General features: G+C 37.8%; 1 protein-coding gene across 1 annotated transcript in view; it reads left to right on the top strand.

Annotated features, from left to right (window-relative positions):
* The window catches only part of LOC104401674 (adenylate cyclase type 8-like), a gene marked incomplete at both ends in the record, with an annotated part of 59746 nt that extends 38447 nt beyond the window's left edge, over positions 1 to 21299 (top strand). The window contains 5 exons of the mRNA XM_010009338.1: positions 6384 to 6542; positions 9136 to 9406; positions 14957 to 15154; positions 20827 to 20927; positions 21184 to 21299. Coding sequence (XP_010007640.1) covers positions 6384 to 6542; positions 9136 to 9406; positions 14957 to 15154; positions 20827 to 20927; positions 21184 to 21299 — 845 coding nt within the window. The remainder of the gene's footprint in view (positions 1 to 6383; positions 6543 to 9135; positions 9407 to 14956; positions 15155 to 20826; positions 20928 to 21183) is intronic.
* Positions 21300 to 22545: the final 1246 nt, after the last annotated feature.

The following is a 22545-nucleotide window of genomic DNA, read 5'->3' as shown; positions in this document are numbered from 1 at the left end:
GGGGGGGGGGGGGGGAGGGAGAGTGGGAATGAAAGCTAAACAAAAAAACTCCAATCCAAACCAAAGGGGGGAAAATAAATAAATAAATACAATTTAAAAACCCAAAGCAACCAAAACCACCCCCAGAACACTATGATTATTTCAGATAATCTCACTGACTGACCTGGCAGGTTTCCTGCCTTTAGCACAAACCACTGCTTTTAAATCCATCTGTTGGATATTAAAAGAATTAAAAGATGAAGTGATCCATGCTTGTTAAAGAAGTTACTTAGGCAATGAAACAGTCAGGAATTGCTTTCATATTCTATTAATAATAAATCATTATTTAATTATATAATAATGCAATTGATCCAGTTCTGGATTCCTTGCACGGATTATTTCTTCTATAATGCACAAGGCTCCGCCCATGATGGAATGATCCCTGATTCACAGAAGACAGAGGAATGCTTCAAAAACCCAGAACTATTGCTTGTCTTCATATAAACAACCTGGTCTAGTGGAAGATGTCCCTGCCCATGGCAGGGGAGTTGGAACTCCAGATGATCTTTAAGGTCCCTTCCAACACAAACCATTCTATGATTCTATGATTCACTTCTGTATGGAGGTGGAAAGGGGTGTTGCAAGATATTCACAAGTTCAGCCAATGCTTTTCAGACAGGCCACAGAGTGAATAGGTTTCACGCTGGGATTTGATCACATTGACACCTCCACTTGTCTATTTCAGCCACTGACTGTGAATGAACAGACTGCATCAGGACAGTATATCTGTCCCAGGTTTTGCTGCTGGGTATCTAAATGAATTGAACTGGGTAGAGATTAATAGGTTTGTGTACCTCTGAGACCTCTTTTCTTTGAATGTGCTATCAAATGCAATCAAAACTATATTGGCAAGATGGCATAGGAGGCATATAGCTTTTTATAACATAGTTTTCAAATGAAAAAGCAGACTTATGGCAATATTGTTTGTAATCCCTTGTGCTATATTAGTTTCCTGCCCTTCAGAACAGATAAACATAAGAAACAGGAACACAGAAGTGGTTTAACTCTGTCCATGTTGCTATAGTGCCTGAACTCAGAGCAAGTCAGTTGTATTAGGGATAAGTCATGATATGAAACTTCTCCAGATAATAGTTTGTGCTGACATTGGAATATAGCTTAATTCCAAGGTAAACTCACCCTGGAGCTATTTAAACTGGCTTCTTGAGATAATATCTACCTTAAATTGTAAATTCAGTACTGTGTAAAGTCCATCTACAAAGTGTTACATCCTGTGAGTCATATAACCTGAACTATATTCTTTGAACTCTTCAGTAGTTTAGAGCATCCTCTTTCCTAGTTTTTTAAAAATAATGGCTGGCATTCTTTGCAAGCATGACACAGTTCCCACAATCACACCAAAAAGAATACTTACCTCAGTTCACTTACTGTTCTTTCATGTCAGCACCAAAAAAGCATTTGAGTTCATTCAGGAAAATTCCACAATCTTACTGAGTCTAACGAAAAAGTTCTCTATGTAATTGAACCTTAGAATTATAGGACAGTTCAGTCTGGAGGGAGACATCAGGAGATCACTAGTCCAATCTTCTGCTTAGCAGGGTCAGCTAAGACCCTTATTTACTCCAACCAGAATACATAGAATTTCCTACTACATCTGCATCAGAGTGTAGTCGCTAGGTCTTAATGGCTAAATCAAAAAGCCCTAGGGAATGTTTAGCTGTCACCAAGGAAGAGTGGCACAGAGTGGCCAACTCCCTTCTTCTCAACTCTTCTTGCTTCCAAAACTGGGCAGTTGCTTCCAAATTGCCAATGGGAACTGATATTTGTCACATGCAAACTGCTGACACTGAAAGCAGGTTGTGAGAGAGCTAGTTGACCAGAAAATAAAAACATTCTGGGGCAGGTTTAAGTATCTCAAAGCATAGGCAGAACCTTGCACAGTTTAACTGGTCAGCACAGATGTAGCCGATGTGTCAATGCCTGAACCTGCAAGGTATGAATTCCAGGGCATTCAGATTTTTGGCAGCTACAGAAAAGATTGAAAAACAGATTTGACTTCTGGCTCACCTTTTATATGCAAATAGGAAAGCCTCTGATTAACAGCACAAGAATAAAATACCCATCAAAGAATGATGACCAGAAGGAAATGTCAAGATCCAATTAAGATCAACGAAGTTTTTAACACTGACTTGACTGAAATGAGATGACTGGGATGAATATCACCAGTCACAATTGCTTCATCCTGGATAAAATATCAGACAGCTTGTGAGCTAAACAGGGCTGCTTTATGGATCATCAGTAAAGCAGGTTCATGTGTGAGCTTTGTCAAAGTATTTGCAGAGAGCCTGTAGAGCAGTTGGAGAAATTACATTGTTTTTAATTAGAGACTTCACTGACAGTTAAATAAATAGATAGAAGAACTGAAATATGTGGAACACATGAGCTTGTGCAAATCAAACACTTTTTGGGTTTTTCAGTATGTGGTACATGGTAGTACTTATGAGAAGTTTTTTTCTGAATAAATGAGAATTACCCATATTGATGAAGATGATCCAGGGTTTCTTGTTTCAACTTTTTAAATTGATTTTTTTCTTATAGCAGTATATAAAGACCTTCTAAAGTATGTGGTAGTCTGACTGTTAGGGAGCTGGATTTGACCATGATGAAGTTCCTTTCTATGCATAAATCCAAAATCTATTTCACCATACATTACTCCAAATTTTAAAGAAAAATAATATTTCCATTATTTTTTTACATGCCAATCAATCACATCGCTTTTAAACTACAACCATTTAGTCTTAATTTAATTTAAAACCTTACAACAAAAGCTTAATGAAAACTAATGTCTCCACAAACAGGTTCTCAGCAGCTTTGCTTTCAGTCTTGCATTGCAAATAATGAAGCAATGGGAGTGAGACTACATCACTGCTATGCTTTGATTCATGTTCTGGACAGGGCCTTTTTAAATATATCTCAGACAGCCTGTGGCTCGATTCAATCAGATCCCCTCATGCAATTAGTTTCCTACCTATCAACATTGCTGTGAAGGGCAAGTAAGAGGAGGATGTGAAGATAGGCCCCTGCAGGTGCACCAGCACCGGAGCACAGAAAAAGAGAACAGCCTTCAGTCAAACAGTGAGGGCAGGTAGCCAAATCCACACTGACTGCAGATGAAGAGCTGAGATCAAGTATCACCTGAGCAGCACAGAGGAAGAAGTTGCTGGGAGGATGTGAAAGACAACAGATAAGACAAGGGGGATATGACCTTGAGTAGAGTCTGCAGTGTTATGCAGGAAGCAGTGTGAACAGCACAGCTATGTGAGGTTTTGAACCAATGCGTAAGTCCTACATGGCTGATTGAGAATGCCAAAGCCTTTTCAGGCCCATCACCACATTTCTGTGACAGAGGAAAAGTTAAAATCCAACAATCATTAGTGAACACTCTGGAAACAGTGGGAGGCACTGCTCACTTCCACCATCATTTGTACCTGGACTCTCCAAGTGTTAGTTTCTATATAGAATACAATACAAGACTATAATTTATAGTATTTAAAATTAATAAATGAGACTATAAGAATAAGAATCATTTCTTTTAATCATTGACACGCTTGGGGCGTTGAATACTTCTCTGGGAAGCCTGTTCCAGTGTCGGACCACCCTCTCAGTAAAGAAATGCTTCCTAACGTCAAGTCTGAACCTCCTCTGATGGAGGAGTCCTCTCCCAGTTTATACATGTGTCCAGTGTTACTCTATCTGGCATTTGGACTTGTCAAGTTCAAAGCCATTGATGTTTGCTTAATGCTAGTATTTGTCCTATATTAAATACTAGTATTTATTAGCAATTAAATACTATAGTACTTAAAAATCTAAATTGGTCTATATATATGGAGAGAAATAGTACATAAATATATACTATATGTGCATTTTTCAATGAAAAGCTTTTTGCTTAATTATTAATCTATATCCTATTAGATTTTTATTTCAAGATAAGAATATCAGACATAAAACAAGAAATAATTATCTTCGTCTGAACAACGGGAAAAAGCAGACTAGGGAAACAATCCTGTGGGGAGTTGTGTGATAATTCCTCTGACAGTTCTCATAGAACCATAGAATCAGCTAGGTTGGAAAAGACCTTTAAGATCATCAAGTCCAACCATTACCCCAGGACTGCCAAGACCACCACTAAAACATATCACTGAGGGCCTTATCTACATGTTTTTTTAACGCTTCCAAGTACTTCTCCGGGCAACCTGTTCCAGTGTTTGACCAGCCTCTCTGTGAAGAAATTTTTCCTAATATCTGATCTAAACCACCCCAGGCACATCTTGAGGCCATATCCTCTTGTCCTATCTCTTGTTACTTGGGACAAGAGACTGAGAACCACTTCACTACAACCTCCTTTCAGGCAGTTGTAAAGATCAACAAGGTCCCCCCTGAGCTGCCTTTTCTCCAGACTAAACAACCCCAGATCCCTCAGTTGTTCCTCATAAGACTTGTGCTCCAGATCCTTCACCAGCTCTGTTGCCCTTTTCTGGACCTTCTCCAGCACCTCAATGTTTTTCTTGTAGTGAGAGGCCAGAACTGATTAAGCGTTAGTTTAGGTATTTTTGTAGCATATGTATAAAATCTTCAAAACACATTACAAACTGCAGTGTTCTCACTTCTCTTAGCTGTTCTCACAACATTTAAGGCACTAATTCAGTGTGGAAGAGTTGTTTACATATCCCATCTTCCAGAAACAGGTGGTTGTTTGATGTTGATATTTCAAGCCCTCTGGATTGCAAAACCATATAGATATTTGTAAATTAAAACTATAAAGTCAGTTTATAATAGAAGATAGTTTAGCAGACAAATCCCTTCTCAAAGCTTTGTTATTATTTTATGATTAACTTTTTAAAGTCTGTTCTGTTTAGATATCTGAAATATGTTAGCTTACTGATATGATGAACAGATCTTGTTGTATGCTAACTACTGCACTGGGACTTAACATGTGCATGCTTTTCTCCAAGGTTTTGAATATGCAGGAAAGGGAAATAAAAGATGAATTTCTTATTTTCATTTCCTCACATTTTTATATGATTTGTTTCTCTTAATTTAAAAACTCTTTTGTCTTTTTTTTTTCTCACAAGTTGAATTGATGCCCCATTGCAACAAAGGCCAAGTATGCAGTAATGTCCAGCAGTTTACCCTTCTGTCCTCTAGAGTCTGCCAAAGTCATGACTGAAGCATCTGAGGCAATGGTAGTTAGCTTCAGAATTGTGAAACAGAGCTGTTTGTTCTTTGCATTCTGTGTTGTGTAATCTTGCTGTACTCCTATTGACTTCAGTGGCTGTAGAACTGGAACCCTTTACAGAGAAACAGCAGCCTTGTTTGTAGACCAAGAGCAGCAACACACTTTCCCGTCTTGAGCATGCTATTCAAATATTAATGAACACTAGCTCTATTGTATTGCTGGTAAAAATAATTGTTGTCACGCAGGCAAAACTGGAAAAGTGCTCTCTTTGTCATCTCAATGGGTACAGGTCAATTATTTCAGTTGTGAACTTCCCACAGTGATGTGCTACACTATGTCAATACTGATGAGGAAGAAGCAGTCCTTGGTCTAAGACACTACTAAAGAGCCTATGGCTGTGAAAGTACCTGTAACTCATAACAGAAGAGGAAAATACTGTTTTAACACAGTAAAATTCTCTTTATAATCAATAGCCATATTAATTGAAAACACTGCAGTGATAAAGTCCCTTTTCTGAGAGTGTTAACAAATATGCCCACATGTTTACTTTTGAGAGGTGAAATGGTCTTTTGCCATTACGCACAAAGGAAGAAACTGATTTTAGACTGACACCATTATCATAACACAGCAAATGGTGTTCTGGCCAAATCTGCCAAAAATAATTCACCTTTGGACAAAGAGTAACTCTGGAAAATTTCAGTCAATAAAGTAACTTTTTTAAATATTGCAAATTATTCCAGAAAGTACAATAAAATATAAAAGTATATGCAGGTTTGTTGGTAATAGTTTCAGTAATGTTTTTGAATGTTCCTTTGTAATTCCAAGCTAAAAGACTCAGTAAGTTCAACTAAATCCTTTTGCCCTGACTTCCTTTTCTCTCCCTATCTCTCCCTTTCTGATAGGAATAATACACGTGCCACTGAACCGTGTGTGCCATTAAGCACTTAATGGTAATCTGGCTTTTAGAGCCATTTTATCACAACCTGTACTTTGTTACCTAGAAATTTATCACTTCATTTTACAGACTAAGTTGTTCTTAATAACAAATTGACAATGTATTTTATATCGTACCTTTTCCTAAAAGAGATAAAAAAAGTGGCACCTACTTTCATGACTCTGGTCTTTTTTTCTTTCTTGTTTTGTTTAACAGATATGTTAGGTCAAGAACGAAGCATGACATCGACATGAGAATAGGGATACATTCAGGATCGGTTCTGTGTGGAGTGTTGGGCCTGAGAAAATGGCAGTTTGATGTCTGGTCATGGGACGTGGATATCGCAAACAAACTCGAGTCAGGTGGAATTCCTGGGTAAGGCAACGTGTATTCCCAACAGTCAGAAAACACTGCCAACACAGTATACTGTTAACCTTGCCAACAGATTAACTGTCTTACATTATTTCATCAACTATAACTCAGAGCCCAAATTTCTCAGAAGTTGACTATTCGTGAGTTTTTCCAGGCTTCATTCTCTCATCCTGTGCATTAAAATGCTGTTGTCAGAGGCACAAGGCTGTAATTTATTTTATTTCATGATGCACAAAGTGTGGGAAGAATTATATGTTCATAGGTTGTTACACTAACAACAAGATGTTATGGACAGCAGGCTGTCTAGGAAGTCTTTTCAATAGTTTGATGCTGTAGTACATGTCTTGAGACATTTATGTCAACCTGTCTGTATGTGAAAATATATGGTTTTCCATTGAGCTGCCTAGTCTTTCTTTGTCTGAGGTGGCTGATTCACCTGGAAATTAGAATGTTATTTCTGGCTGACATGATCTTACAGTAGTTTGGAATCTGTAAATCCTAGATTTCAAGCAACAGTAGTGGTTGCAGGAATCCTTTGTCCCTTTCCATTTCCCCCATCCATTGATGACAGATGCAGCAAAAGATCCCCTACAACAATTCAATTTTTGGCCATGGAACATTGGAGCAATAGCAGCAGATATTATTATGCGGAAAAAAATCTAAGTGATGTTGTCATCTTGAGTGAGAGAGGGTTTAAGTCATCAAATTTGAGTCATGTGCTGTGCGTCCTACACAAACATCAGGATCTGTCATAGCTGTCATTTTCAGGAAGTTAGAAAGGTATTTGCTCTATATTGTATTTGCAAATGCAGTACCCTTCCACCATTCCCTACAGTAGACCTTTATATCAATAAATAATCTTAGAATCAGCAGAAAATGAAACACTGAATGCTCTGAAAACATCTATACTCTCTCTATGTCACCAGCGTATAAAATTGCAGAAAAAAATTTCTTTCCAAGCTGCTTTATCCCACATCTTGGCCCCAGACTAGAAAAGGTTACATGCTGCTTTGTTAACTTTATTGCTGTTAACTCATGCAAGTAGTATGGCTATTAATGAATAATCCAGAGAATGTACCACCTTGCTGTTGATAAAATGCCTGGCTGGGTTGCAGTCTATTGAATCAGAGTTGTTTCCACTCCAGTATATCAGTTTGACAACAGAACAAAGCCTGTATGTGACAGCAATTCACTAAGTCCCTCAAAACAATGATTTACATCAGGCTTTCCTAGTGTGCAGAGGAGATTTAATAGAGCAGTTAAGTTCACTTCAGCCCCTCCTTACTTCTCCCCACTGCCAGCATTCAAATCCCTCTGGTTGCCACAATACTGAGATCATTCCCATTCCCAGAACTGCACTGCTTTCCTGTGTCATCAGATAAGCTGCTCTGGGGTTATAAGTGCTCCTGCTCCCACAACGTGAAATACAGCCCTTTCCTGAGCACACAGCGGAAGGGAAGCAACTTGCCTGCGTAGGATGGGGAGGATCCTGCCACCGAGGATCCACAGCCTGGGGGCAGGAAAGAGGGGGCTCGGCTCTTCCCCTCTATGGTTGCATATTGTCCTGGGACCTCCTAAACATGGGTCATGCAGGGACAGATTGCCCTGAGTGAATGAGCATAGGAAGGCAGTTCAGCTGTAGTTGAAAGAGACAGTGGGCAGCACTGAGAAAAAGCATTTATTTCTGGTTCACTGAGAGGAATAAAGCGTCCTCAACACCTGAGAGGGAAACTGTGTAAGATCCTATAGTATTATTTCAGAGACAATCTTCTGCCAGGAACCCATCTTGTAATAGTCTTCATGTGGTATATCTAGGTATTAATCTATGGTATTGAATTGGCATAAAATAAAGCTAATTATGAATTTTCCGTGATATATCAATCACAGGTATCATCTAAAGGTTTGGTCCTGCCGTATTTTCAACAGTAGGACAGATTATACTTCTACTTCAATCTCAGCTTCCCAATTTAAAGTATTTGCATAAAATTAGAAAGATGTCTCTCCACTACACACTTTTAGTTTCTTTAAGCAAGCTGTACAAAAGTTGAAACTAGAAAATAGTTTTAATCTACCAACTATTTATTAATACTTGGTCCATTTAAGGGTATTACATCAGTAGCCAGATTTACGTTCTAGTTAAAACTGTTATCATTTCCATTATAAAATCCACATCTCAGGACTTTATAATGCAATCTTCCATAACTATATTAGTTGAAACTCAGCACAGAGATAGTCACCTCTCACCATAAGTGGCAATTTTAATTCACTATGAATAGTATTTTACTCAGGAAGGTCTGCCATTAAGCTACTACTGTAAGCAGAGGTATCAGGTGTGAATATCAAAGTGATTTTCCTGTGACAGGACATTGTGCATTTGTGAGATCCTATTGATGTAAAGTCTTAAGAGTATTTTCCCCCAAATGAAGCTTATATTTGTTAAATACACTACTTAATTTTCTTTATAGAAGTCATCATATACTATAGAAAACCTATTTTTTTCATCACATTGAAAATGATACAGAATTCATAAACTCCTTCTTACCTATGTATATTAGAGCACAGTCAGTATTTGCTACTACTTATTTCACTCACACAGGCGAATTCACATCTCCAAAGCCACTCTGGACTGCCTGAATGGGGATTATAAAGTTGAAGAAGGGCATGGCAAAGAGCGTAACGAATTCTTGAGGAAACATAACATCGAGACTTATTTAATTAAACAGCCTGAGGAGAGTCTGTTGACTTTGCCTGAAGATATTGTGAAAGAGGCTGTCAGCTCCTCCGACAGGAGAAACAGTGGAGCAACGTTTACTGAAGGATCTTGGAGCCCTGAACTTCCATTTGATAACATAGTGGGAAAACAGAACGTAAGTCAAACATCTTTTAATGTAATCAAGTATGAGTGCATGCTTGAGTGCCTTTCAATAATGGAAGCCTCAGAGGAGACATATTCATCTTTAACCTTTATTCTAACACATACTGTAACAGCAGAGGATTAAACAAATTACTTCAGGGCAGAAATAAATCATATATTCAAACTGGGGAAATGCCAGTGGACCAGAGGTTTTTACCAACTGAAATTAAATACTACATACACAGCTTAGTTTTAGTTGAACCAGTCCATAAAGAAGTAAATTAAAAGTAAAACAAAGCTAACATTACTAAACTAGCTGGGACATTATAATCAGAGTGTGTATCTCATTGCATAACTTCACTGCATTGCCTTGAGTGAATAGGTGTTTTGCCAGAGGAATAAAGCATAATTTAGGTTATTCATACACAAGGGAAAGAAAAAGGTCTACCTTTAAACAGTACTTTGTGAAAACAACTCATCCATTCTTCATTTTTAGTTTTTAGTAAAAATTATTAGTAACTTAGATTCTAAGACAAAATTAAAATTCACAAGCAGGTGAGTTACACTCTAAGGTTAAGTGCAGCTCAATAGAAATATGAGATAATAACAATTGCTCCTGATCAGATCCTTTTGAACAGCATTGCATGGCTAATTGCTAGCACCCTGGGAACTAGCAATTCTTGGACAGTCATAAAAATAGCTTGGTCAAATCTGCTTGCTTAGAGAATTACAGACAGAAAGGTTAAAATGCCCTCAAACACCACTCTTCACAGCATTTGAAAGATTGAGGAGTTTTTATGAAACTAAGTCAGCTGGAGTTTTCTTCCATTTTACTGAGGGATCTTTAATGACATGATATATCCTTTCTTCTGCTGCACATCCTTAGTCCTACTTGTCTGCAGTGTCTGTTGAACTTCAATCGTTGTTATGTGGAGGTCTCGCTTTGTCAACTGTCTTCTGCTTCTTACAAATCTGCTCAGAAGTGTAAAGCCTTCACAGTCAATCAACCCATGGTGGTGTCTTCGTCTCTTCAAACAGAAATGGAGCATGGCATAGCTTTCTGTTATATAAAACACCTGTTTTATATATGTTCTGTACATCTATGTATCTGCATGTACACTCCCTTTTAGTATTCTCTGTATTTGTTGGCCCGTTTCTATATTCTCATTTCATTAGGAATAGAGGTATAGGTGCATGCTGCTGTGAATATCTTCTGATGTCTATTTCTACTTCTTTCCTTTTAAGACATTCCAATTTCTGTAGCCCAAAAAATCTATGCAGAGTAGGCTACCATTTCATTGATCATTTCCTCAGCTAAACCTGACCTTGATATTAACAAAAACAAGGAATGAGATAAAGGACTAGTGGTTTTATTTGATTATTGAACAACTCCATCTCAATAAACTAGTAAAAAGCCCATGAAAATCATTGAAATAGGCGTTTGTTGTAAAGCAGAGTTTTGTCTTATGGCAATAAACATTTTTAGAATAATTTCTCACAGTTTTTTTAAGAACTTGGTTTTGTGCTGGAAATAGCTATAATTTTATATTACCCAGATTTAAAATAAGCTTTCTGGTGGAGGCAAGATTTTAAAATGTACGATTCAATTATTATATAATTTTCAATTTTAAAGTTGAGATAATAGCATTACTGCTCATAAATAATGTATTTCAGCTCAAAATTCAGATGGTAGATTTAAACCATACTAGGATATACTAGCTTTTCCAGAGGTGTGTCATCTTGGACAGAATAAGCATTTAATAACATTAACTATGTAGCCAAAAGTTCACTAAAAGCAGCAGATGCTGAGAATCCAAGTAGCAGCAAGCCAGTGAATCACTTCATATTTTTTAATATTTGCCAATAGCATTCAACTGATTTATTTACCTAACATATGTTACAACAAAATCTGAGCATCTCTGAACATGTGTCTTACTTTCAGCTGTAGTTAAGTTAGGAGGAATATGAGAAGACAAAGTCCCTGGTGAGTTCTCTTGGCAAACTCAAACTCATCACAAACCATATTCTATACCTCAAACACATTTCCTATGGGCAGCCCAAGTCAGTGAATGAAGATATGTTGATATATGTTAGAAACAGAATAACCACTTTATGTATGCAGTCACGGACATTAACAAAAGCTACACACATCTAAAGCACATTAAACACCATGTGCCTTGGCTCTAATGAGGTAAGCCAAGGATGGAAGTGTCTGCTCTGAAATTCAGACCATGCCAAATATGGATGAAGTCTTCTGTTATTGAAACAAATGTCTGGGCTTCTTTCATAAAGCAAAGAAAGTTAGACAGAAGTTATTTTATGCAAAGAGGCTGAAGGCCTCCTCCTATAGATGAAATTAAGAGCTGATGAAGTGTGATTTCTTCGGTGAGCCTTATCAAAGAAGAAGCTGAAGGCATAATGTGGTCACTGTGTGTGGTGCTGGAGGCACCTGATGGGCCTGTAATGATGTGAATCAGGAAAAAAGCATATCAAAATGTCTATGTTGTCTACAAACATATTTTAGTGGTGGCTGCAATGAATCTTATCAGTTACCACAGGAATTATACCTGAAGGCTGGCAAGATGACAGACAAGTATGGACAGCAGCATGAAATTCTATTCAAAATCAAAGTGCCTGCAGTTGTGTACCTACTGACAGTGCCTACAATTCCAGGTGTTGATCTCTCACACATCTCTAAACATAAGGGCCTAGTCCTACCTGTGGTTCTTTAGCTGAAACATGCTAAGTAAAAGCTTGATTCAGCCTCACACCAGCTGGTCCCCACCACTGGCCAGCTGTGCATGGCATTCCCATAGGTCTTATGCCATATTTCCTCACTCGACTGTTGACCAGCATACCCTAGGGCATGTCAGCTGACAATAGCTGTGTATTATAGGGCAATTGAAAGTAGCCAGAGTGTATATTACCAATAATAGACTCCAAGCACCCAGACACCTTCGTTTAGGTGTCTTCCTCTTGAACCAAATCCTATCTCTATCCTGTCTCTTTAAACATTTGACTTTGTATTTCCCTGTTTCCATCCAAGACCTGGTGTTGCATTATGAAAAAAAATAATCTGAAGCCTTCCTATAGTTTTCTAAATGGCACTGATTAAAAATTTCCCTTCTTGAGATCAGGATGCTTGGACTTGTATGAAAACTTTGCAGGAAAGATGTGAAAATGAATTCAAGCTACCTTTTAAATATCTCTATATAATATCTCTTGAGTTGGAGTTTTATTATGTGCTTGATTTAATTCATCCTGTCTTTAAGTCTTAGATGTAAGTTTGGTTAGGGTTTTTCCTAACAGAACCTTGTATGTATTCCTATACAATGAATGGTTACTGCCAGCATCAGGAAAGTTCAGAAGCCTGTTGTAGAATTCACAACTGTATCTTCCTGTGAACTCCACTGAACTTGAATATGAATTTCCTTGTTATCCTCTGAAAATAAGTGCAACTTCGGAGTCCATTTTTGCACCAATACTACTGGTACCATTGCCATAGTGCTGATATTATGTCATGTTCATCTACCACCAATTGTAAACCACTTCATACATTCAGCAAGAAGACAATTCTTCATATTAATCAAATTTTAAAATATAATTTGAAGCAAAAAGTAGTTGCCTACTGAGATGTATTGAAATTATTTTCCTTTTGTACACAAAACACAGTGCCCACCTAAAATATTGGGGAACTTCTCCATCCTCACTTCTAGTGAAGATACAGCAATATGAATTAATTCTGAGGAATTAATGCACACAACTTCATCTAATGTGATCTCATTGTTGAACAGTGACTTCAGGCCCATTTGTGTAATTTCACCACCACATATTGATAATAACTTGTCTTCATAGCTCAGTTTGAAAGAGACAGAAATAGCTAAACTTAGTGTGTAGTAATATAGCATCATTGTGTAGTGTCTTTGTGTGTAGTAATATAGTATTTATCCAGTTGATTATGGGGTTTGGCTCTAAGCTTAGAGTATTTACCTCAACACCAAGGATAAGATATGGATCCAGGCATATCTGAAACTTTAGTATGATAAAAGTTTCCTTGATACTTATTTTCCCCAAATGTTGATGGTATTGATTTTCTACACAGAAGATGGGGACATTTGAGTGGTTTGCCAAATCTTTGCTACTGAATTCTTTTTTCTGCTAAAGCAAACAAGAAGATTGCTGTTCACTTAAAGAGACAGAAGATTTCAATCCTGATATTCTTCTCCACCTCTATTTTGGACTCTTAAGTTATTCATCAAAAGATGGAATATGAGAAAACAAGATACTATCTGTGACTACAGAGTCCATGAGCTTTTTTTAGGATTGTAAAGAAAGTTGTCACTTGGGGTTTGACAGTGGGTACCTGAGCCCCTTTTTGTGCTTTAATGCGCGTTCCAAGATTTATTTGAATGTAATTGCTGACGATAACTTGGATGCGAGGGAAATCTGCATATATCATTTGCTGTACCTATCCCATGATCCAAAAGAATTGGCTTTCCAGAGAAACCTAGGGATAATCCATCCCAAACTCCTGTTTCCAAAAACACCCAGTAGGAGATATAGCAGAAGATCTTTCCAGCAAGAACCTATGGGGACAACTTTCCTCAAGCAGAAGTGTATTTCTTGTCCATACTAATTTTGAAACGTCTTAGGCTATGATGTATGAAGGTTTATGTCCTTTCCACCCATTAACATTTCTTAATCCTTGGGAATATCACAGGTAGTAGAGTTTATTTTCTCATTCAAGTGGAAAAGTGCTGCTTCACTGTGGTTTGTGTCATGAAATGATATCATAAAACTGGATTGAGTTATTCTTTTTATGAAAGCAAAGTCTAACTCTTTCCTGAAGGTGAAGCACCCTTCATACTATCTCTGCTGGCTTTCTCTGCGAAGCTGTGCAATAGTATTTTTCTTTTTTCTTTCTATTAGCCAATGAAATACCAAAGGAATTATGCATTTGAGACAATATTTAAAATAATAACAAGAATTACAGTTAAATTGAATCATATAGCCTAACTGTAATCTAGACTGGCTAAAATATACCAGTAGTGAAGAAGAAAACCCATGCTGAAGTAACCAGAAATGTCACCTTCTTCACTCCTGTCTTAACTGTTCTGTTCCTTAACTACACACATCCAGTAACTTTGAGATCAAGAAAAAACATCGTTACTCGGTTTTGTGACTTGTTTTGTGACTTCTGTTTTCTATAGCTTCTGTTCTTATTCATTAAAACACACCATTGAGCTAGATACCCTGCTGTGATTTTGGTGTGTACTCCCCTCATGCATGCTCTAATAATTAATTAGCAGAATCTGGAAAGGGGAATATTGTCCTAGTGTGCAGGGCAGCAACAAACCTGTATAAAAGAGGGCATTAAAGTGCTCCCCTTAATGTACTGTATGTGTTTAGTGGAACAGACTTATTTTTTTACACTTCTATAAATTTCATTGAATGAATTGCATGGAATGCTGTAATGGTTTGCAATGCAACATGATCTAAAACATTGCATTTTTAACCCAAGGGGACCAGCAGGTTTATTCTGTTTGCATGTGCTTTCCCCTAGACTCTGGCTGCCCTAACAAGAAATTCAATAAATCTGCTTCCAAACCATCTTGCACAAGCTTTGCATGTCCAGTCTGGGCCTGAGGAAATTAACAAGAGAATAGAGCACACCATCGACTTACGGAGTGGCGATAAATTGAGAAGAGAGCATATCAAGCCTTTTTCACTGATGTTTAAAGACTCCAGCCTGGAGCATAAGGTAGCTGGGTCTTGGTAGCTGCATTATTTGCAACTCAAACTGTAATAAATGTCCACTGAAGTCGAGAAGTTGTAGGTTCTGGCTTGAGTTGTTTGTTTTCTGGTCTTTTCTTTTTCATTTTGTTTCAGTTTTCAGAAGTTGGGACTGAGCTACAGGTCATAATAGACAGTGTCATGATGCAGGTGTTACAATGCTGCAGTGATTACATTTCAGTGTTGGAAAATGCATACACTGAGCAAAGTCTGCTTCCGAAAGCAACAATCGCTTGCCAGGTTTCACTTGCTGTTGAGTACAAGCAGTGTTCTGTCAGATGACAGGCTGCTTTGGCACAAACGGTGATTTAGCATATTAATAAACTGACACTTCTATTCAGAATATATATCTATATTTATATAGATCTGTTTCTTTCATTTAGTCATAGGACCCATTTCATGTCCTCTAGGCAACTGCTATGTTTATTTCAAGTAAAAACTAATTTGTTAACTTTTTTTTTAAGCATCCTTTTTTTAACATCTTCTTCTAAGAGGTAAATATAGCAGCAATTTAACGAGGGGGGAGGAAAAGAACCATGCTCTAATCCAGCACATTACATAGGTCACATTTTAAATATTAATAAAGCTTTTAATTGCATCTGGGTGTCAAAAAGCCTGTTTAAAAGTCAACATTTTAAACAGTTTTGATTCATTTTCTTCTCAGTATGACATGTTCAATGGAAAACTGCTGCAATGTTCGGAAAGTGGTGCTTTCATTCAATTTTTCCTTAAATGTTAGTCTCAACCTGCAAGCTCATGCTTAGAACCACGAAATCCTTTCAGCAAAGTGGACTGAATCATTTTTCTGTCCTCTAAATTGATCTGGTTTTTAGCATTACATAGAGGTAAAGCTTTGAAAAATATCAACACTGCTTTATTTGCTTTGGTTCATCCACCTTGAAGAGCTGGATGGTTGCTGGCCAGCAACCTCCTTGCTTGTGTTCAGGGTGGTGGGTTACCATGAATATGCTCAGAGATGGATGGGCAATGCACAAGGGTAATAGGGATTAAGAAAAGATGAATCAGTGTCCTCTTCATTATAGACAGGATTAATGTCTTGTGGAACTATGTGGGAAACGTCCCTTCCCTCCTTGTTTGCCTGTTTCTGTAATTACAGGTTTATCCCAATAGCCTTAGTGTTTGTTCTAAAAGCCGTCATGAAAAAATCAATGTGTGAACTGGTTTCCTACAGAAACTAGCTATTTCCTCCATGTTATCTTGTATTATTATCACTTTCTTCCTTCTTCCTTCCCATTTAGGAGACAAAACAGAACAAATTCATATTTTAACTGGGGTCTCATAAAGCTTTCAGCAGCCTTTTCCCTCTGCTCGCCCCCCTAACCTTTCCATCTAAAATGGTGGTTTTTTCTAGCCATTCATTGACATTTTGCAGCTGCTTACATGACCTTCTACATCAGCGTCTTGAGCTGCTCCCTGCAGCGTTGCTGAGCAAGTAGACAGTCAATGTCTACAGGCCTCCCATCTCACACAGCTATTTTCATTTGCTGCCACTCACTTCTGTTCAGAGCAGTGGCAGCTTCAAGTAAGAGGTAGCTCCAAAGTAAAGTAACTTCTTCTGTGCAAAATCCTCTGCCCTCACATTTAGCCATCATGCTTTCAGACAGCACTGGCATCTGCCTAATACTTCTTCTTTTTAGCGGTAACTGCTTCTCACCCCAGACTTTACAGTTACTCAGTAGGCAGAAAAATCAGAACCCATAGCTGAGATCTCGATCAACAAGTTAACCTTGTTCAATGAGAATTGTATTAATGCTCTGAACCCCAAACCACAGAGAAGAGAGTAATCATGTGAACATTAAATTATATTTCTCCCTCCTGCATTCCAACAGAACTACCATATCGTGGGATCATAAATCTTTTAGGGTGATTTGAATAGACGTGAAATGTTATGCTGGACTTCTGTTTAAACAGTCTGGGTTGCTCTGGGGCTTTCTTATTGTAAAACAATTGCAGACAGCAGATTTACACTAGAAATGAAAGTCCCATTTTACTTCCTTTAAGGTTTCAGAAGATTAAAAACAAAATTCCAGAGTCAGCATGCCTAAAACTACCATGGGAGCTAGCACAGCTCCTGGTTTACAATGGTTTAAATGAGTGGTATATCACAGTAGTTTAAGCCGTTGGTATATCTTCCCACTCCTCTCTCATCTCACTGTTTTATGTCCTTCTTGGTAATAGAAAAAATGTAGATTCCACAGCAAACAGTAGCAGTCGCACTAGTGAATGGTTTATCTCCTTGAAGCATATATATTTCCATATGAATTTTGTAATAATTCATTTTTTAGAATATTTGTGCAGGATCCCTGACTAATATATTTTATAGATTCTTTACCTAAATGGACTAGTCACTACTAACTTGTATTTCACTCATTAGCACTTGATATCTGATTTAAAGATGAATTCACTCTCTATTTTACTCGAGATTATTTTCATAAATATGATGTAGGCAGATAGAGCAAAAGACTAATCACAGGACAGTACTTCTGATAGTAGCATGAAAATACACTAAGGGGTTCCAAATATGTGATCACTCATAAGGAAAATCTGATACTACTTTAGATGATTTCCAGTAATTAAAAGATATCATCATGATGCTCTGACTTAATAGCAATGACTTGGAAATATCAGACACGATATTTCATACAAGATAAAACATAGTAACAGGGCAGGGAATTTTACATTCTGGCAGGGTTTTTTGTTAAGGAAAATTTCCAATGTAAAGATTTGAATAAAGGTATTCTAAGTCTTCCTACATATTTGTACTGGGATTATAAATGAGGCTGATCTTAGAGTTGAAGTGTCTACATATTTTCTGTGACGTAAGCACACTGAAAATATCAAAAGGGCTTTGAATTTCACAGTAGAGGTTTTCTTAGGTCAAAGATTAAACCTAAATATCTGAGTTTCTCTGTTTCAGAATTTCTGATGGGCAAGATGAATAGAAATCAAATGAGTAGGGAAAAAAATTGTTGTACCCTTGCAGACATGAGCCTCACCTCTTTTCTTCAACCCAAAAACTTCCAGTGGCAAGAAGGTCTGCAAAAAACACTGGGCAAATTCTGTACCTGTTCAGCATCTTCTTTTCTGTCACTGGTCAACAACTGAACCTGTGTCTACCCTTCGGTCTTCTCAGGAGTTCATCCATCTCTTCTCCTGTCTTGGGCTTCCTGATACATCTTCTTCTGTCCCTTCCCTGTACTGCAGAAGCTTTTCTAGTGGCACAAACAACATTGCTCTGAAAAAAAGGAAAAAAAAAAGGTCTTCCTTTTCATCAATACAATCCTATCTGAGTCAAACATCAACAGTGAGGATAAGACCAAAAACCTTACTCCCCAGTGCACAAATATGTCTTCTAGGTGAACATGTAAAGCCTGTTATATTACCAGTACTCCCTTTTCAAACAGCCCTGGGTAAAGAGAGGAGAGGTGAGAAATAATCAGCATTACTTGGCAGAGGAAACTTTGCCTTTCTTATGTAAGCTCAGTTTCAGCTAGCTGGCTGGGCTAGGCAGTAGATAAACAGTTCCCCTGCAGCAGCACAGGCAAATGGCTCAAGCCCCATGGGAAGAGGGGGTGAGCCTTCGCTACCCCGTAGTCAAGTCACACCAGTGCAGACATATTGCAGCTAAGGCTTTCATTGCAGTGTAGTTCACATCGTGATTCTTTCTACCACTCTACATAGCTATAGTTAGCTACATGCTTCCCCATACTTATGGAAGTGCCTTGAGGCTTAGTCTATCCTTCAATAACTTCTCTAAGTCATTAAGGGGTAGACTGCTACAGAAGTGCTATGTTTATCATTAGTGTTTGTGCTTGCCTCAGAGATGCTAGCAATTTCTCATCACGACCTTGTTACAGATTAGACCAACAGCATTCATCCTTTTGACATAATGCTCAACACAGCAGGCAATTCCATGTTTGTGTTTCATTCAATTAGTTTGCTATAATTTCCCTAAGGAACAGTTGGGATTTCACTTTATATTTTAAGGAATGTACTTTCCTTTTTCCCTTCGGTTCTTTTTATGCTGCAACCAAAAAAAGACCCAGTCCATTATTTAAGTGGACTGATGCAGTTGTTTTTCTGCACATGAAATCAGGGTCAGTGCCCCTGAGCTTCCAGCAGCAAAATGGTTGCCTGTGAGCACTACCAAAAATCATGTCAAAATGATACTGCCAACAGCAGACACAGGGTATAATCACAGCAGAGGAGAGGTCAAAATGAGGGACACCAGCAAATAAACCCCCTCTTGTACTCATAACAAGTGGGAGCAGGGAAGAAAGAAGCCTTTTTCCCATTTCAGGAGCTTGAGACTGTTTGATCAAATATCTATAACTGACCTGAAGTCCCTACCAAAGGTTCATGTAGTGAATATAGATTAAGATAGATAAAATCTTCCTTCAAGAGTAGATTAGCTAGAAAATGCAGTTCTTTCTGAGCTGAACTCTCTCAATGTATATTCCTGATACATTTCTTAATTGGTTTTAATTTTTCACAGTTATGATGCACTCTAGGCATTTATAACTGCAGTTTTCCTTGTTTCCAAATTGCTGAAGAAAGATTCTGATATCTCTTTGACTGATCTCCTTTTATTCTGCACGTGTAACTCTTAGCTCCTTCAAAACTACAAGAGATTAAATAAAATGGAATTATTGTGCAGATGAGGAAAATGACTGGGCCGAGGTACCTGTGGGATTCTTTATTAGGTGAAGAAAATTCAGTGGCATCAGTATAGGATAAAGAGATTTACAAAAATATGCCTATGGACCAATCTTCATCTACTGTAATCAGTTGGAGTTTAGCTGAATAAATGCCAGCTGAGGACTTCAGTAGCATTTCCACTTTAACTGGTCTACCGTGATTCACAGATGTATCTGTTCCTCCTTTTCTTGGTAACTCCCACAGAAGGGGGACCTGCTAGCATTTCCAGTGGTTTGATATGCTAGAGAAAAATACTTTTGCAATAAATCATAATAATACTGCACCTCAAATGGTCTTTTACATAACAATACCTTCATTATCTCCTTGGAGAATGCCCGTGTTGCCAAGTTTCTGCACAGCCTCTGGATAAGTCAGGATACACAGATCATGACCCACATCCCACATAGTCACAGAATGTGCCATTCTGTGTTCTTGTCTTAAGTAAGAAAAGTAAAAGATAAAATGGAGTAGTCTCAGTTTGGCAGCATGGGGACACCTCTGTGACATCATGCATGCAGAGTTGTAGCTGACTTCAGTGTTTGTCTTCAGGTGAGGAAACCCATGGTACCTCTGGTTATTAAGTATTTTAATAAGCTATTAAATATTTAGTATTCTACTCAGCATCACATGCCCTTAGTATCTACTTGGGATTTAAAGTAAATAATTTTGAAAAAGAGGCAACCAAGTAAGACAACTTTGCATTGTAAATTACAGAATTTTGCTCTCTTGGATGAAATATTTCACCAGCTTATAAATGATTTATTTGTTGTATTTAATTTTTTAAAACAAATTCAGGTTATTGATTTACTAGATCTTCCTGCTAATTTTCCCAAAGTCTCCTATATTCATCAGTCTCTATGAAAGTACTGCATGGGTTAACAGCTAATATACTCTTCTGTTTGTTTGTTTGTTTTATTCTAGTATTCTCAAATGCGGGATGAAGTATTCAAATCAAACTTGGTGTGTGCATTTATTGTTCTTGTATTTATCACCGCTATCCAAAGCTTACTTCCTTCTTCCAGGTAAATACAGAAATATATCTCTATACACCTGAAGGCACTCTTTGGAAAGCAGTGGGATAACATTTCTAGGATAGGTGTGGAATGACCTTTTAAAATCTGATTGTTCCCCAAAAGTGAAAATATTTTTTCACTTTTTTACCAATATTAACTACTTTTGTATCACATTATCTGCAGGTACATGTTTTTATGTGAGACAGCACATAGAAGCATGTAGCTTTTATGTCTACTGACATTACGTTGTTATGTTTTTAAACAGAACTCCACTAAGTGGGAACTTTGGGTTACAAAAGTTTGACACAATATGGCCTGCTGCTTCCACTATTGAAGTAAAACATTATCCAGCCAGTGCCTTTTTGCTAAGTAAAATTGCTGGTAATCACCTTGGGAATCAACGACTGTTTTGTTTCTTACATGCCATGTAAGAAAATTGTACTGTTGCGCTTTGTTGTTGATGGTACATATTACCCAGATGGGAAGAGCAATCTTGTGCCATTAAGAAGAAGCAAGGAGACCTGGTAGATCTTTTCTCACTTCTGCTTTTATTTGGGGCTGATCAAGCAACAGCTTCCTCTCAAGGTGATGAAAATGTGACATAGCTGAGACCTCTGCATCCACACATTTCGCACAATCAAACCCACCAATTGTCATTTTTGTCTATTATTTAATAGTGAGAACACAGAGTGTGTGCAAGGACTAAGGTCAATTTTCTAGCAGTTGCTAGCCAGTACAACTTGACTGCCACTAAAATGTGCCCTGGTGTCATTTGCTCTTCAGCCAGAGTAAGTGCTAAAATGGAAATGCCCAGATGAACATTCTCAGGTGGTTTCAGAAGAAGATTAACTTACGGCTGCCGGTAGAATCACCCTGAAAATACAGTATTTGTATAAGAAATAACAGTGTATTACAGTAATGCAGCACTATTTCTTGGATCATGTCTGCAAGACCCGATACTCCATGTTTACATCTAAGAATACCAAAATGGTGGTTAGAAGTAGACAGGTAACTGCACTCTGCAATGGTGGTTTCCCATGTATTTTATAGTTTTCAGCTGGGAAAGTACTCAGAGTAGTACCTGACCTTCTGCTGTTCCTTTTGTGTTATATTGCTCTGATATAGTAAGTTTGTTTGGTCCCAATACACATTCAAAATTCTTCACTTCTGATAGCTGCTACTTATATTTTATTTTTTTTTTCTGAGTATGTACAAGAAGATTTATGGATCTTATTAATGGAACCTCTATTTCCAAAAAGATTTCTGCTGCTATATCAATCACTGCTATACCAAGCAAAAAAAAAAACATGACATCTTTTCTATCTGCACAGATTCATCTCTGTTAATTCTTGTAAAGGTGTCTGGAGCAATTGAAATTAGGGGAGTCACATTGCCACGCTGCATGCAGTTGTCCTTCTTCCTGGTTTCCCATCTTGCACAGTGGCCCTGTGTTTTCCCTGTACTTCATGAATGCTTTGAGGACCTTTTTGTCACTGAATGTTAAGTTAGTTGCAACCTTTAACTACAAATAGAATCATAGAATCATAGAATGGTTTGGGTTGGAAAGGACCTTAACATCATTCAGTTCCAAACCCACTCCCATGGGCAGGGACACCTCGCACTAAAC

Source organism: Nestor notabilis, unplaced genomic scaffold, assembly GCF_000696875.1.
Source record: "Nestor notabilis isolate BGI_N333 unplaced genomic scaffold, ASM69687v1 scaffold1322, whole genome shotgun sequence".
NCBI lineage: Eukaryota > Metazoa > Chordata > Aves > Psittaciformes > Psittacidae > Nestor > Nestor notabilis.
The sequence above is the reverse complement of the archived record's forward strand: the minus strand, read 5'-3'. Positions and strand labels throughout refer to the sequence as shown.